We start from the raw sequence: 14,642 nt of genomic DNA, 5'->3' as shown, positions 1-14,642 counted from the left end.
ATTAGATACAGTAACCATTAGATACAGTACATTACGCATTAGATACAGTAACCATTAGATACAGTAACCATTAGATACAGTAACAATTAGATACAGTGCAGTAAGCATTAGATACAGTGCAGTAACCATTAGATACAGTGACCATTAGATACAGTAACCATTAGATACAGTAACCATTATATACAGTTCAGTAAGCATTAGATACAGTGCAGTAACCATTAGATACAGTAACCATTAGATACAGTGCAGTAACCATTAGATACAGTAACCATTAGATACAGTGCAGTAAGCATTAGATACAGTAACCATTAGATACAGTGCAGTAACCATTAGATACAGTAAGCATTAGATACAGTAACCATTAGATACAGTGCAGTAACCATTAGATACAGTAAGCATTAGATACAGTAACCATTAGATACAGTGCAGTAACCATTAGATACAGTGCAGTAACCATTAGATACAGTAACCATTAGATACAGTACATTACGCATTAGATACAGCAACCATTCGATACAGTAACCATTAGATACAGTAACTATTAGATACAGTACATTACGCATTAGATACAGCAACCATTCGATACAGTAACCATTAGATACAGTAACCATTAGATACAGTAACCATTAGATACAGTAACCATTACATACAGTGCAGTAACCATTAGGTACAGTAACCATTACATACAGTGCAGTAACCATTAGGTACAGTAACCATTAGATACAGTGCAGTAACCATTAGAGACAGTGCAGGAACCATTAGGTACAGTAACCATTACATACAGTGCAGTAACCATTAGAGACAGTGCAGGAACCATTAGGTACAGTAACCATTAGATACAGTGCAGTAACCATTAGATACAGTAACCATTAGATACAGTAACCATTAGATACAGTGCAGTAACCATTAGATACAGTGCAGTAACCATTAGATACAGTAACCATTAGATACAGTACATTACGCATTAGATACAGCAACCATTAGATACAGTGCAGTAACCATTAGATACAGCAACCATTAGATACAGTAACCATTAGATACAGTAACGATTACATACAGTGCAGTACAAGCACAAGCATTTCGCTACACTCGCATTAACATCTGCTAACCATGTGTATGTGACAAATAGAATTTGATTTGATTTGATTTAGTAAGCATTAGATACAGTACAGTAAGCATTAGATACAGTACAGTAACCATTAGATACAGTACAGTAAGCATTAGATACAGTAACCATTAGATACAGTACAGTAAGCATTAGATACAGTGCAGTAAGCATTAGACAGTAACCATTAGATACAGTAACCATTAGATACAGTACATTACGCATTAGATACAGTACAGTAAGCATTGGATACAATAACCATTAGATACAGCACAGTAAGCATTATATACAGTGCGGTAACCATTAGATACAGTAACCATTAGATACAGTAACCATTAGATACAGTAACCATTAGATACAGTGCAGTAACCATTAGATACAGTAACCATTAGATACAGTAACCATTAGATACAGTGCAGTAAGCATTCGATACAGTAACCATTAGATACAGTAACCATTAGATACAGTAACCATTAGATACAGTGCAGTAAGCATTCGATACAGTAACCATTAGATACAGTAACCATTAGATACAGTGAAGTAACCATTAGATACAGTAACCATTAGATACAGTAACCATTAGATACAGTGCAGTAAGCATTCGATACAGTAACCATTAGATACAGTGCAGTAAGCATTAGATAGAGTGCAGTAAGCATTAGATAGAGTGCAGTAACCATTAGATGCAGTAACCATTAGAAACAGTACATTATGCATTAGATACAGTACAGTAAGCATTAGATACAGTGCAGTAACCATTAGATAAAGTAACCATTAGATACAGTAACCATTAGATACAGTAACCATTAGATACAGTAACCATTAGATACAGGAACCGTTAGATACAGTACAGTACGCATTAGATACAGTAACCATTAGATACAGTAACCATTAGATACAGTGCAGTAACCATTAGAGACAGTGCAGGAACCATTAGATACAGTAACCATTAGATACAGTAAGCATTAGATACAGTGCAGTAAGCATTAGATACAGTAACCATTAGATACAGTTCAGTAAGCATGAGATACAGTACATTACGCATTAGATACAGTAACCATTAGATACAGTACATTACACATTAGATACAGTAACCATTAGATACAGTAACCATTAGATACAGTACATTACGCATTAGATACAGTAACCATTAGATACAGTAACCATTAGATACAGTAACCATTAGATACAGTAACCATTAGATACAGTAACCATTAGATACAGTACATTATGCATTAGATACAGTAACCATTAGATACAGTAACCATTAGATACAGTACATTACGCATTAGATACAGTAACCATTAGATACAGTAACCATTAGATACAGTACATTACGCATTAGATACAGTACAGTAAGCATTAGATACAGTAACCATTAGATACAGTAACCATTAGATACAGTAACCATTAGATACAGTACATTACGCATTCGATACAGTAACCATTATATACAGTAACCATTAGATACAGTACATTACGCATTAGATACAGTACAGTAAGCATTAGATACAGTAACCATTAGATACAGTAACCATTAGATACAGTAACCATTAGATACAGTGCAGTAAGCATTAGATACAGTACAGTAAGCCTTAGATACAGTACCCATTAGATACAGTAACCATTAGATACAGTAAGCATTAGATACAGTAACCATTAGATACAGTTACCATTAGATACAGTAAGCATTAGATACAGTAACCATTAGATACAGTACATTACGCATTAGATACAGTACATTACATATTAGAGACAGTAACCATTAGATACAGTACAGTAACCATTAGATACAGTAACCATTAGATACAGTACAGTAACCATTAGATACAGTACAGTAAGCATTAGATACAGTAACCATTAGATACAGTACAGTAACCATTAGATACAGTACAGTAAGCATTAGATACAGTAAGCATTAGATACAGTAACTATTAGATACAGTAACCATTAGATACAGTGCAGTAACCATTAGATACAGTAACCATTAGATACAGTAACCATTAGATACAGTAACTATTAGATACAGTAACCATTAGATACAGTAACCATTAGATACAGTAACCATTAGATACAGTGCAGTGAGCATTAGATACAGTAACCAATAGATACAGTGCAGTAAGCATTAGATACAGTTACCATTAGATACAGTACAGTCAGCATGAGACTTTCTAAGGTCTTCGAAAGCCAAGTCAACAAACGGATCATCGACCATTTCGAATCCCACCGTACCTTCTCCGCTATGCAATCTGGTTTCAGAGCTGGTCATGGGTGCACCTCAGCCACGCTCAAGGTTCTAAACGATATTATAACCGCCATCGATAAGAGACATTACTGTGCAGCCGTATTCATCGACCTGGCCAAGGCTTTCGACTCTGTCAATCATCGCATTCTTATTGGCAGACTCAACAGCCTTGGTTTCTCAAATGATTGCCTCGCCTGGTTCACCAACTACTTCTCTGATAGAGTTCAGTCTCTATGGGGGTGCCACAGGGTTCAATTCTCGGACCGACTCTCTTCTCTGTATACATCAATGATGTCGCACTTGCTGCTGGCTATTCTCTGATCCACCTCTACGCAGACGACACCATTCTGTATACTTCTGGCCCTTCTAACAACCCTCCAGACGAGCTTCAATGCCATACAACACTCCTTCGTTGGCCTCCAACTGCTCTTAAATGGAAGTAAAACTAAATGCATGCTCTTCAACCGATCGCTGCCCGCACAACAAATTGCAAATATCACTGAAGCTGGAGTCTTATATCTCCCTCACTAACTTTAAGCATCAGCTGTCAGAGCAGCTTACCGATCACTGCACCTGTACACAGACCATCTATAAATAGCCCATCCAACTACCTCATCCCCATATTGTTATTTTTTTTCCCTTTGCACCCCAGTATCTCTACTTACATTCATCTTCTGTCTATCACTCCAGTGTTTAATTGCTAAATTGTCATTATTTTGCCACTCTGGCCTATTTATTGCCTTACCACCCTAATCTTACTACATTTGCACACACTGTACATAGATTTTTCTATTGTGTTATTGACTGTACGTTTGTTTGTGTGTAACTCTGTGTTGTTGTTTTTGTCGCACTGCTTTGCTTTATCTTGGCCAGGTCGCAGTTGTAAATGAGAACTTGTTCTCAACTGGCCTACCTGGTTAAATATAAAGGTGTTCTCAACTAGCCTACCTGGTTAAATAAAGGTGAAATAAAAAATAAATAAATAAATAAAATGGACTCCCAATCACAGCCGGTTGTGATACAGCCTGGAAACGAACCAGGGTCTGTAGTAACGCCTCTAGCACTGAGATGCAGTGCCTTAGATCACTGCTCCACCTGGGAGCCCCAGTGCAGTAAGCTTTAGGTACAGTAAGCTTTAGATACAGTAAGCTTGAGATAGAGTGCAGTAAGGTTTAGATACAGTAAGCTTTACATACAGTAATATTTAGATACAGTAAGCTTGAGATACAGTAAGCTTGAGATAGAGTGCAGTAAGGTTTAGATACAGTACGCTTTAGATACAGCAATCTTTAGATAGAGTAAGCTTGAGATATAGTAAGCTTGAGATAGAGTGCAGTAATGTTTAGATACAGTAAGCTTTAGATACAGTAATCTTTAGATACAGTAAGCTTGAGATACAGTAAGCTTGAGATAGAGTGCAGTAATGTTTAGATACAGTAAGCTTCAGATACAGTGCAGTAAGCATTAGATACAGTGCAGTAAGCATTAGACACAGTGCAGTAAGCATTAGATACAGTGCAGTAAGCATTAGACACAGTGCAGTAAGCATTAGATACAGTGCAGTAAGCTTCAGATACAGTGCAGTAAGCTTTAGATACAGTAAGCTTTAGATAGAGTGCAGTAAGCATCAGATACAGCAACCATTAGATACAGTGCAGTAAGCATTAGATACAGTGCAGTAAGCATCAGATAGAGTGCAGTAAGCATTAGACACAGCACAGTAAGCTTTAGAGCCATCAACAAAACCAAACAACCCAAAGCACGTGTCAAAAATGAAGCAAAGCTTTGAGAGCAACAGAAAGCTGTGGCTGCAGTCGGCAGATAAACGAGCACTCGGCAGAGAAACGAGCACGTACAGCATGTTTGACGGTCTAGCCATGCAGGGCATTTACTGTACACTGGCTGGAGCATCGCTGGTGGAGGGGGGGGGGGGGGGGGGGGGGGCAGTGGTGGGGGGGGGGGGGGGGGTGCAGCAGGTAGGAAGTGAAGGAGGAGGCAGCTTGTATTGTTTTACATACAGTACCATGGCTCGAGATCCAGGCGATGGTTTGGTGTCAAATTGACCGTTGGCGAAGCTCGACTGTGACAGGTCGCTCCGGGCTTCGTCCAAGCCGCGCGACTCATCTCTCTGTAGTGGTGCGTCCTGGGTAATCCGGTCCAAGTCTGTCGCCTCCTCACGTGACACGCTGGCGACCTCTGACCTTTCATCTGTCTTTGTGATGACCACAGAGGAATACGGAGCTTCAGTCTTCTGAAGTGTGTTAACGTCACTCATCTTCAGTGAGTTAATACCACACAATTCGTCTTCAGTCTCAGTCTGGTTTAAGTTAAGTGTCTCGTTGCTGGTCTCCATAGACGTGGTCTTAGCATCTACCTCACCGCCAGTCTCTTCTTCATTCAAGGTGAATTGGGTATCGTTCTCCTTCGGTCGGGTCAGACCGTCTCCAACGTCATCCTCCTTGATGGAAAGACTCCCCCCTCCTTCATCCTGGTCGGTGAAGGTTGCGCCGTTATCCATCTGGTCACCGGCGTCCATCTTGTCTTCAGACTCCATTTCCCTCAGGATGATGAGTGTTCCTCTCTTGTCTAAGATGGCCGTAGAGACTTCCTGTCTGACTGTCCCTGGACTGATATTTAGCTCTGGAGACAACGGTGATTTCTTTCCTTCTCCGTCCTCTTTTTCTTCGTCCGTCTCTCTGTCCATCCTGGTGATGTCCTCCAAGGTGTCCTCCAGAGTCATCAGGCAACTCCCCTGTGCTCCAGCAGTCTCCGCCCCCACCATAAAATCACTAGGGTCCACCATGCCTGGCTTGTCTGTAGCCTATCAGGGAGAGACTTGGCTTACAGTGACCACACAGACAAAATGAGATACACAGAGACACACACAGAGACACACACACAGAAACACACAGAGACACACACAGGGACACACAGAGACACACAGAGAGACACACAGAGACACACACAGAGACACACACAGAGACACACACAGAAACACACAGAGAGACACACAGAGAGACACACAGACACAAGGACAGATGGAGACACAGACAGACAGACCTACATACTATACACATACTAGGTTGAGACTTAGCTACAGTGACCACACAGACACACGGAGTGACACGTACACACGTACACACACACGGACTGTCTTACCTCAATGGCATTAGCTTGTACCTCCTGCTGCATCTCTTCCTCAGCAGCAGGAACCTCCTCTGGCTCCTACAGAGAAAACACAGTTATATATGATATAGAATTCAGACAATACAACAGGCATTCAGTCTCCACGGGTTCGTGTTGTAAGTAGTATCCATGTAAGTGTCCGGTTCTGTTCTTCTGCAGCTTAATACCCCCTGACCATGTGGCCATTCCTTTTTTTTGTGTGTAGAAAACACGACCCGTCTAACTGCTCTCCTTAAAACACCCGCCCGCTTAACCCAGAAAGCTAGCTGCACCAATGTGTCAGAGGAAACACCGTTCAACTGGCGACCGGGGTCAGCCTGCAGGCACCCGGGCCGCCACAAGGAGTCGCTAGAGCGCGATGAGCCAAGTAACCCGGACGACGCCGGGCCAAACCCTCCCGTTACCCGGACGACGCCGGGCCAAACCCTCCCGTAACCCGGACGACGCCGGGCCAAACCCTCCCGTTACCGGGACGACGCTGGGCCAAACCCTCCCGTAACCGGGACGACGCTGGGCCAAACCCTCCCGTAACCCGGACAACGCTGGGACAAATGTGCGCCGTTCTATGGGACTCCTGACCACGGCCAGTTGTGGCACAGCCCGGGAATGAACCCGGGTCTGTAGTAATGCCTCTAGCACTGCGATGTAGTGCTTTAGACCGCTGTGCCACTTGGTCCATTCCTGCTCATGCGGGGGGAAACTCAGGAACCCAGGACCCTCCATGCAGTTAGCTATTAGTCCAGCCTGGCTTTTTATGTCCTTCGTGTGCAGTGGTTCACTCCTTGGAGGGAGCGATAACAGTCCTCCTACCTGGGACCGTACTCCTGTCACAGCCAGGGTACCCATGCAGTTATCTAGTCCCACCCTACAGCTTATGTTCATCTTACGGATTTCCTCTGATTCTCTGAGAGAGAGAGAGGGCTGTATATCCATGCAGTGCACCACTACCCATTCAGTTATCTAAGCCACCCTCGCTCGTCTCTTACATCTGCTGGGGTGTGTACTGTCACATACACACACACACACACACACACACACACACACACACACACACACACACACACACACACACACACACACACACACACACACACACACACACACACACACACACACACACACACACACACACACACACCAGTCTTCTGAAGTGCTGCCATGGGATAAGAAAAGTCTCTTCTCCTACCTAAGACCAGACTTCAGTCTGACTCGGTCCCAACCAGCCATGCGGTTATTCTTATACTCCCCCCTCTCTAGAACCTGGATCTTACTGGTGGGTCCTGTCGGGTGTCTAGTGGTTCAATCATAGGTGCCTCCTCCACTCCCCCGCTGTGGGAGCGTGCTGGAGAAGACGTGGACAGTCTCTTCAGTCCCGGGGCGTCAGCACCGCCTGGTATCTCTAGGAAGGAGCTGATGTCTCTCTGGTGCTTCGCCTTCTCCTCCAACTCTTCTGTGTCCTGAACCACCAACCAGAGAGCAGGATACAAGGACGTGAGGTGCTGGTCGACCAATAACCAAGCAGAATGCAAGCAGGCAGGGAGTAGGGTAGGTGGTTATTAGGCAGGCGGGACAAGGGTCGGGAGACTTTGTTTTGTGTTTTCTATTGAATCTTTGAGTGGTGTTTTGTGTTTTCTATTGAATCTTTGATTGTCTAAGATGTGGTGAAGATATATCTGACTAGTAGTTTATGTTTATTGAACATAATATTGTCGTCTTGTTTTGTTCTTCACAGCAGCAGAACGTCATGCTAAATGCATCATGTGTTTGGTTTTGTCGACCATGTGTTTGGTTTTGTCGACCAACCTCTAACATGAGAAAAAACGTTCTCTCCTTTAATTCGCCTCATGAAACTGTACTGGGAAAACACCAGGGGATCCATAAGCAACATTATGTTGTGTCTAGTGCTTTATACCAGGCCTATACAGTACATAGTAGATAGAGGGTAGGTGAGTTTTGTCCTCTAAGGCTGTGGATCAAATAATGGTCAGAATGAACTCGTCCTTAGTTGCTACCAACATTTGTAGCCAACAAGGCAACATAAAACACGCAACCTGATTCCTCAACAAAACTGCACCAACAGAAAATGAGATGTTATTGAATAATGCGCGATGTGGCCAAGCATCCTGATTGGTTGCATCACCGCCTGGTACGGCAACTGCTCGGCCCATGACCGTGGGGGCACTACGGAGGGTAGTGAGTACGGCCCAGTACGTCACTGGGGCCAAGCTTCCTGCCATCCAGGACCTCTATACCAGGCGGTGTCAGAGGAAAGCCCTAAAAATTGTCAAAGACTCCAGCCACCCTAGTCATAGACTGTTCTCTCTGCTTCCGCACGGCAAGCGGTACCGGAGGGCCAAGTCTACGTCCAAAAGGCTCCTTAACAGCTTCCACCCCCAAGCCATAAGACTGCTGAACAATTAATCAAATGGCCACCCAGACTATTTACATTGCCCCCCCCCCCCTCTCTTTACACCACTGCTACTCTCTGTTGTTATCATCTATACATAGTGACTTTAATAACTCTACCTACATGTTCATATTACCTCCATCACCTCGACTAACCAGACTACATAGTCTCTCTGTTATCATCTATACATAGTGACTTTAATAACTCTACCTACACGTACATATTACCTCCATCACCTCGACTAACCAGACTACATAGTCTCTCTGTTATCATCTATACATAGTGACTTTAATAACTCTACCTACATGTACATATTACCTCCATCACCTCGACTAACCAGACTACATAGTCTCTCTGTTATCATCTATACATAGTGACTTTAATAACTCTACCTACATGTTCATATTACCTCCATCACCTCGACTAACCAGACTACATAGTCTCTCTGTTATCATCTATACATAGTGACTTTAATAACTTTACATACATGTTCATATTACCTCCATCACCTCGACTAACCAGACTATATAGTCTCTCTGTTATCATCTATACATAGTGACTTTAATAACTTTACATACATGTTCATATTACCTCCATCACCTCGACTAACCAGACAATATAGTCTCTCTGTTGATGTCATCTATACATAGTGACTTTAATAACTCTACCTACACGTTCATATTACCTCCATTACCTCGACTAACCAGACTACATAGTCTCTCTGTTATCATCTATACATAGTGACTTTAATAACTCTACCTACACGTTCATATTACCTCCATTACCTCGACTAACCAGACAATATAGTCTCTCTGTTATCATCTATACATAGTGACTTTAATAACTCTACCTACATGTACATATTACCTCCATCACCTCGACTAACCAGACTACATAGTCTCTCTGTTATCATCTATACATAGTGACTTTAATAACTCTACCTACATGTACATATTACCTCCATCACCTCGACTAACCAGACTACATAGTCTCTCTGTTATCATCTATACATAGTGACTTTAATAACTCTACCTACATGTTCATATTACCTCCATCACCTCGACTAACCAGACTACATAGTCTCTCTGTTATCATCTATACATAGTGACTTTAATAACTCTACCTACACGTTCATATTACCTCAATTACCTCGACTAACCAGACAATATAGTCTCTCTGTTGATGTCATCTATACATAGTGACTTTAATAACTCTACCTACACGTTCATATTACCTCCATTACCTCGACTAACCAGACTACATAGTCTCTCTGTTATCATCTATACATAGTGACTTTAATAACTCTACCTACACGTTCATATTACCTCCATTACCTCGACTAACCAGACAACATAGTCTCTCTGTTATCATCTATACATAGTGACTTTAATAACTCTACCTACATGTACATATTACCTCCATCACCTCGACTAACCAGACTACATAGTCTCTCTGTTGTCATCTATACATAGTGACTTTAATAACTCTACCTACATGTACATATTACCTCCATTACCTCGACTAACCAGACTACATAGTCTCTCTGTTATCATCTATACATAGTGACTTTAATAACTCTACCTACATGTACATATTACCTCAATTACCTCGACTAACCAGACTATATAGTCTCTCTGTTATCATCTATACATAGTGACTTTAATAACTCTACCTTCATGTTCATATTACCTCCATCACCTCGACTAACCAGACTATATAGTCTCTCTGTTATCATCTATACATAGTGACTTTAATAACTCTACCTACATGTACATATTACCTCCATCACCTCGACTAACCAGACTATATAGTCTCTCTGTTGTTGTCATCTATACATAGTGACTTTAATAACTCTACCTACATGTACATATTACCTCCATCACCTCGACTAACCAGACTACATAGTCTCTCTGTTATCATCTATACATAGTGACTTTAATAACTCTACCTACATGTACATATTACCTCAATTACCTCGACTAACCAGACAATATAGTCTCTCTGTTGATGTCATCTATACATAGTGACTTTAATAACTCTACCTACACGTTCATATTACCTCCATTACCTCGACTAACCAGACTACATAGTCTTGCTATTGTTATTTTACTGATGCTCTTTAATTATTTGTTACTTTTTATTTCTTATTCTTATAATATATATTTTTTAACTGCATTGTTGGTTAAAGGGCCCGCTCTACACCTGCGGTATTCGGTGCGAATGTGACTAATACCATTTTGATTTGATGTGGCCAAGCACAAACATCTAGATGTATGCATATCAAACTGAACGATCGTTTAACTGAAACTCTAAGCCGTTGTGACAGTATGTATGTGGAGGCAGCAGCAGGCCATGCTAGATTAGACAGGACAAGACGTAGGAGCTTATGGTCCATCATGTGAAGCAGAGAGCTGGACCACGTATATAGAGAGATGTCGCGGCTCCATCTATTGGCTCTGACCAGCAGTATCGAGCTGGTGGTCATGACGATGAAACACAGAGTACCTGCGTCTTCTTTTCAGAGTAGTCCTCCTCTGGCTCCGACTGACAGCAGAAAGAACGGACGACACAACAGAGAGAGGGCGGGAGGGGGGAGGGAGGGGGGAGGGGGGAGGGAGGGGCGTGGGGGAGGGAGGGAGGGCCGTGAGGGAGGGAGGGCCGTGAGGGAGGGAGGACCGTAGGGGGGGAGAGAGGGCCATTGGGGAGAGAGGGAGGGCCGTGGGGGAGGGAGGGAGGGCACAGTAGAGGGAGGGAGGGCTTTGAGGGAGGGATGGTCGTGGGGAGGGAGGGAGGGAGGGAGGTGAGGACAGAGTAGAGAGAGGTAAGGAGTTGAGGACAGTATAGAGGTAGGGCAAGGAGGGAGGTGAGGACACAGTAGAGAGGTAGGGAGGGAGGTGAGGACACAGTAGAGAGGTAGGGAGGGAGGTGAGGGTAGGGAGGTGAAGGGAAGGAGGGAGGTAAGGACACAGTAAAGGGAGGGAAGGAGGACACAACAGAGGGAAGGAGGGAAGGAGACAGGGTCAGGTACAGAATCAGGAAACCCTGAGCTACTAGTCCTTCACATAAATATATTAACAACATGCAGACTTAAACCCAATATATATCTGCTGCTTTGCAGAAAGTAGACTAATCCACTATACTGAAAAGCATGCACCCCTAGAGCATCTAAAATAAAAATTCATTGTAAATACAAGAAATAAGCAGCTTCAGTATCGGCTCTTCACAGCCTCAACGACCCCCGTTTGACTGAAAACTTTCATGCTTCTAGACTCCGGACTGGGATCTTCTCCTGGATATACCTACTAACCTCGGAGGCCGTGGTTTCCCCGTCCAAGTCAAAGTCAGTTTGCTCGCTGTCCGTCTTGTTATTGAAAACAGACAGCGGAACCAATCAGAAAGCAGGGAATGAGAGAGAGAAGCAGTACAAACGTTGAGTATTCCTCCTTAACAGTGACAGTCACAATCATGAATGGAGAGAAGGGTTGGATGCATTGGGAAATACACAGAGGTCGCTATATATGCTTTACAAAAAAAAATACAAAGATAAAGCTAGGCAAAAAAAAGAAGAAGAGATAAGCAAGATTAATTTGTAAACAGACAGAGGAAGTAGAAACTGTTAGCGTTGAACAGACAGAGGAAGTAGAAACTGTTAGCGTTGAACAGACAGAGGAAGTAGAAACTGTTAGCGTTGAACAGACAGAGGAAGTAGAAACTGTTAGCGTTGAACAGACAGAGGAAGCAGAAACTGTTAGCGTTGAACAGACAGAGGAAGTAGAAACTGTTAGCGTTGAACAGACAGAGGAAGTAGAAACTGTTAGCGTTGAACAGACAGAGGAAGTAGAAACCGTTAAAGTTGAACAGACAGAGGAAGTAGAAACTGTTAAAGTTGAACAGACAGAGGAAGTAGAAACTGTTAGCGTTGAACAGACAGAGGAAGTAGAAACTGTTAGCGTTGAACAGACAGAGGAAGTAGAAACTGTTAGCGTTGAACAGACAGAGGAAGTAGAAACTGTTAGCGTTGAACAGACAGAGGAAGTAGAAACCGTTAAAGTTGAACAGACAGAGGAAGTAGAAACTGTTAGCGTTGAACAGACAGAGGAAGTAGAAACTGTTAAAAACTGTTAACGGTGAACGGTGGCGTAGTGGTTTAAGGCCTTCTATAGTAGAGTTACTGATGTAGTAGTGGGTTAAGGCCTACTATAGTAGAGTTACTGATGTAGTAGTGGTTTAAGGCCTTCTATAGTAGAGTTACTGATGTAGTAGTGTGTTAGGGCCTACTATAGTAGAGTTTACTGATGTAGTAGTGGGTTAGGGCCTACTATAGTAGAGTTTACTGATGTAGTAGTGCTTTAAGGCCTTCTATAGTAGAGTTACTGATGTAGTAGTGGGTTAATGCCTACTATAGTAGAGTTACTGATGTAGTAGTGGTTTAAGGCCTACTATAGTAGAGTTTACTGATGTAGTAGTGGTTTAAGGCCTACTATAGTAGAGTTTCTGATGTAGTAGTGGTTTAAGGCCTACTATAGTAGAGTTACTGATGTAGTAGTGCTTTAAGGCCTTCTATAGTAGAGTTACTGATGTAGTAGTGCTTTAAGGCCTTCTATAGTAGAGTTACTGATGTAGTAGTGGGTTAATGCCTACTATAGTAGAGTTACTGATGTAGTAGTGGGTTAAGGCCTACTATAGTAGAGTTACTGATGTAGTAGTGGTTTAAGGCCTACTATAGTAGAGTTACTGATGTAGTAGTGGTTTAAGGCCTTCTATAGTAGAGTTACTGATGTAGTAGTGGTTTAAGGCCTTCTATAGTAGAGTTACTGATGTAGTAGTGGTTTAATGCCTACTATAGTAGAGTTACTGATGTAGTAGTGGTTTAAGGCCTACTATAGTAGAGTTACTGATGTAGTAGTGGTTTAAGGCCTTCTATAGTAGAGTTACTGATGTAGTAGTGGTTTAAGGACTACTATAGTAGAGTTACTGATGTAGTAGTGGGTTAAGGCCTACTATAGTAGAGTTACTGATGTAGTAGTGGTTTAAGGCCTTCTATAGTAGAGTTACTGATGTAGTAGTGGTTTAAGGCCTACTATAGTAGAGTTACTGATGTAGTAGTGGTTTAAGGCCTTCTATAGTAGAGTTACTGATGTAGTAGTGGTTTAAGGCCTACTATAGTAGAGTTTACTGATGTAGTAGTGGTTTAAGGCCTACTATAGTAGAGTTACTGATGTGTAGTGGTTTAAGGCCTACTATAGTAGAGTTACTGATGTAGTAGTGGTTTAAGGACTACTATAGTAGAGTTTACTGATGTAGTAGTGGGTTAGGGCCTACTATAGTAGAGTTTACTGATGTAGTAGTGGGTTAGGGCCTACTATAGTAGAGTTACTGATGTAGTAGTGGGTTAAGGCCTACTATAGTAGAGTTACTGATGTAGTAGTGGTTTAAGGCCTACTATAGTAGAGTTACTGATGTAGTAGCGGGTTAAGGCCTACTATAGTAGAGTTACTGATGTAGTAGTGGTTTAAGGCCTACTATAGTAGAGTGGGACATATTGGAGTGCCAACAAAGAAGCTCGTCAAAGGTAATGAATGTTTTATATTTTATTTCTGCGTTTTGTGTAGCGCCGGCTACGCTAATTATGTTGTTTACGTCCCCTTACCGACAGTAATCAGAAAATCCAATGTCCACAGATAACTGTTTAGGATTCA

The 14,642-nt window shown here is 42.2% G+C and overlaps 1 protein-coding gene across 4 annotated transcripts in view; it reads right to left on the bottom strand.

The window, feature by feature from the left end:
- LOC110512128 (band 4.1-like protein 3) overlaps nucleotides 1-14,642 on the bottom strand; it is a 102,033-nt gene that overhangs the window by 17,133 nt on the left and 70,258 nt on the right. For all 4 annotated transcript variants that reach the window (XM_036986643.1, XM_036986645.1, XM_036986647.1 and 1 more), the window contains exons 13-17: nucleotides 12,251-12,304; nucleotides 11,449-11,487; nucleotides 7,808-7,993; nucleotides 6,510-6,575; nucleotides 5,374-6,171 (exon numbers count right to left, since the gene is read on the bottom strand). In XM_036986643.1, the coding sequence (XP_036842538.1) occupies nucleotides 5,374-6,171; nucleotides 6,510-6,575; nucleotides 7,808-7,993; nucleotides 11,449-11,487; nucleotides 12,251-12,304 (1,143 nt within the window). The remainder of the gene's footprint in view (nucleotides 1-5,373; nucleotides 6,172-6,509; nucleotides 6,576-7,807; nucleotides 7,994-11,448; nucleotides 11,488-12,250; nucleotides 12,305-14,642) is intronic.

Source organism: Oncorhynchus mykiss, chromosome 8 (assembly GCF_013265735.2).
Source record: "Oncorhynchus mykiss isolate Arlee chromosome 8, USDA_OmykA_1.1, whole genome shotgun sequence".
Taxonomy (NCBI): Eukaryota; Metazoa; Chordata; class Actinopteri; order Salmoniformes; family Salmonidae; genus Oncorhynchus; species Oncorhynchus mykiss.
Note: the sequence above shows the minus strand (reverse complement) of the source record. Positions and strands in the feature narration are given on the sequence as shown.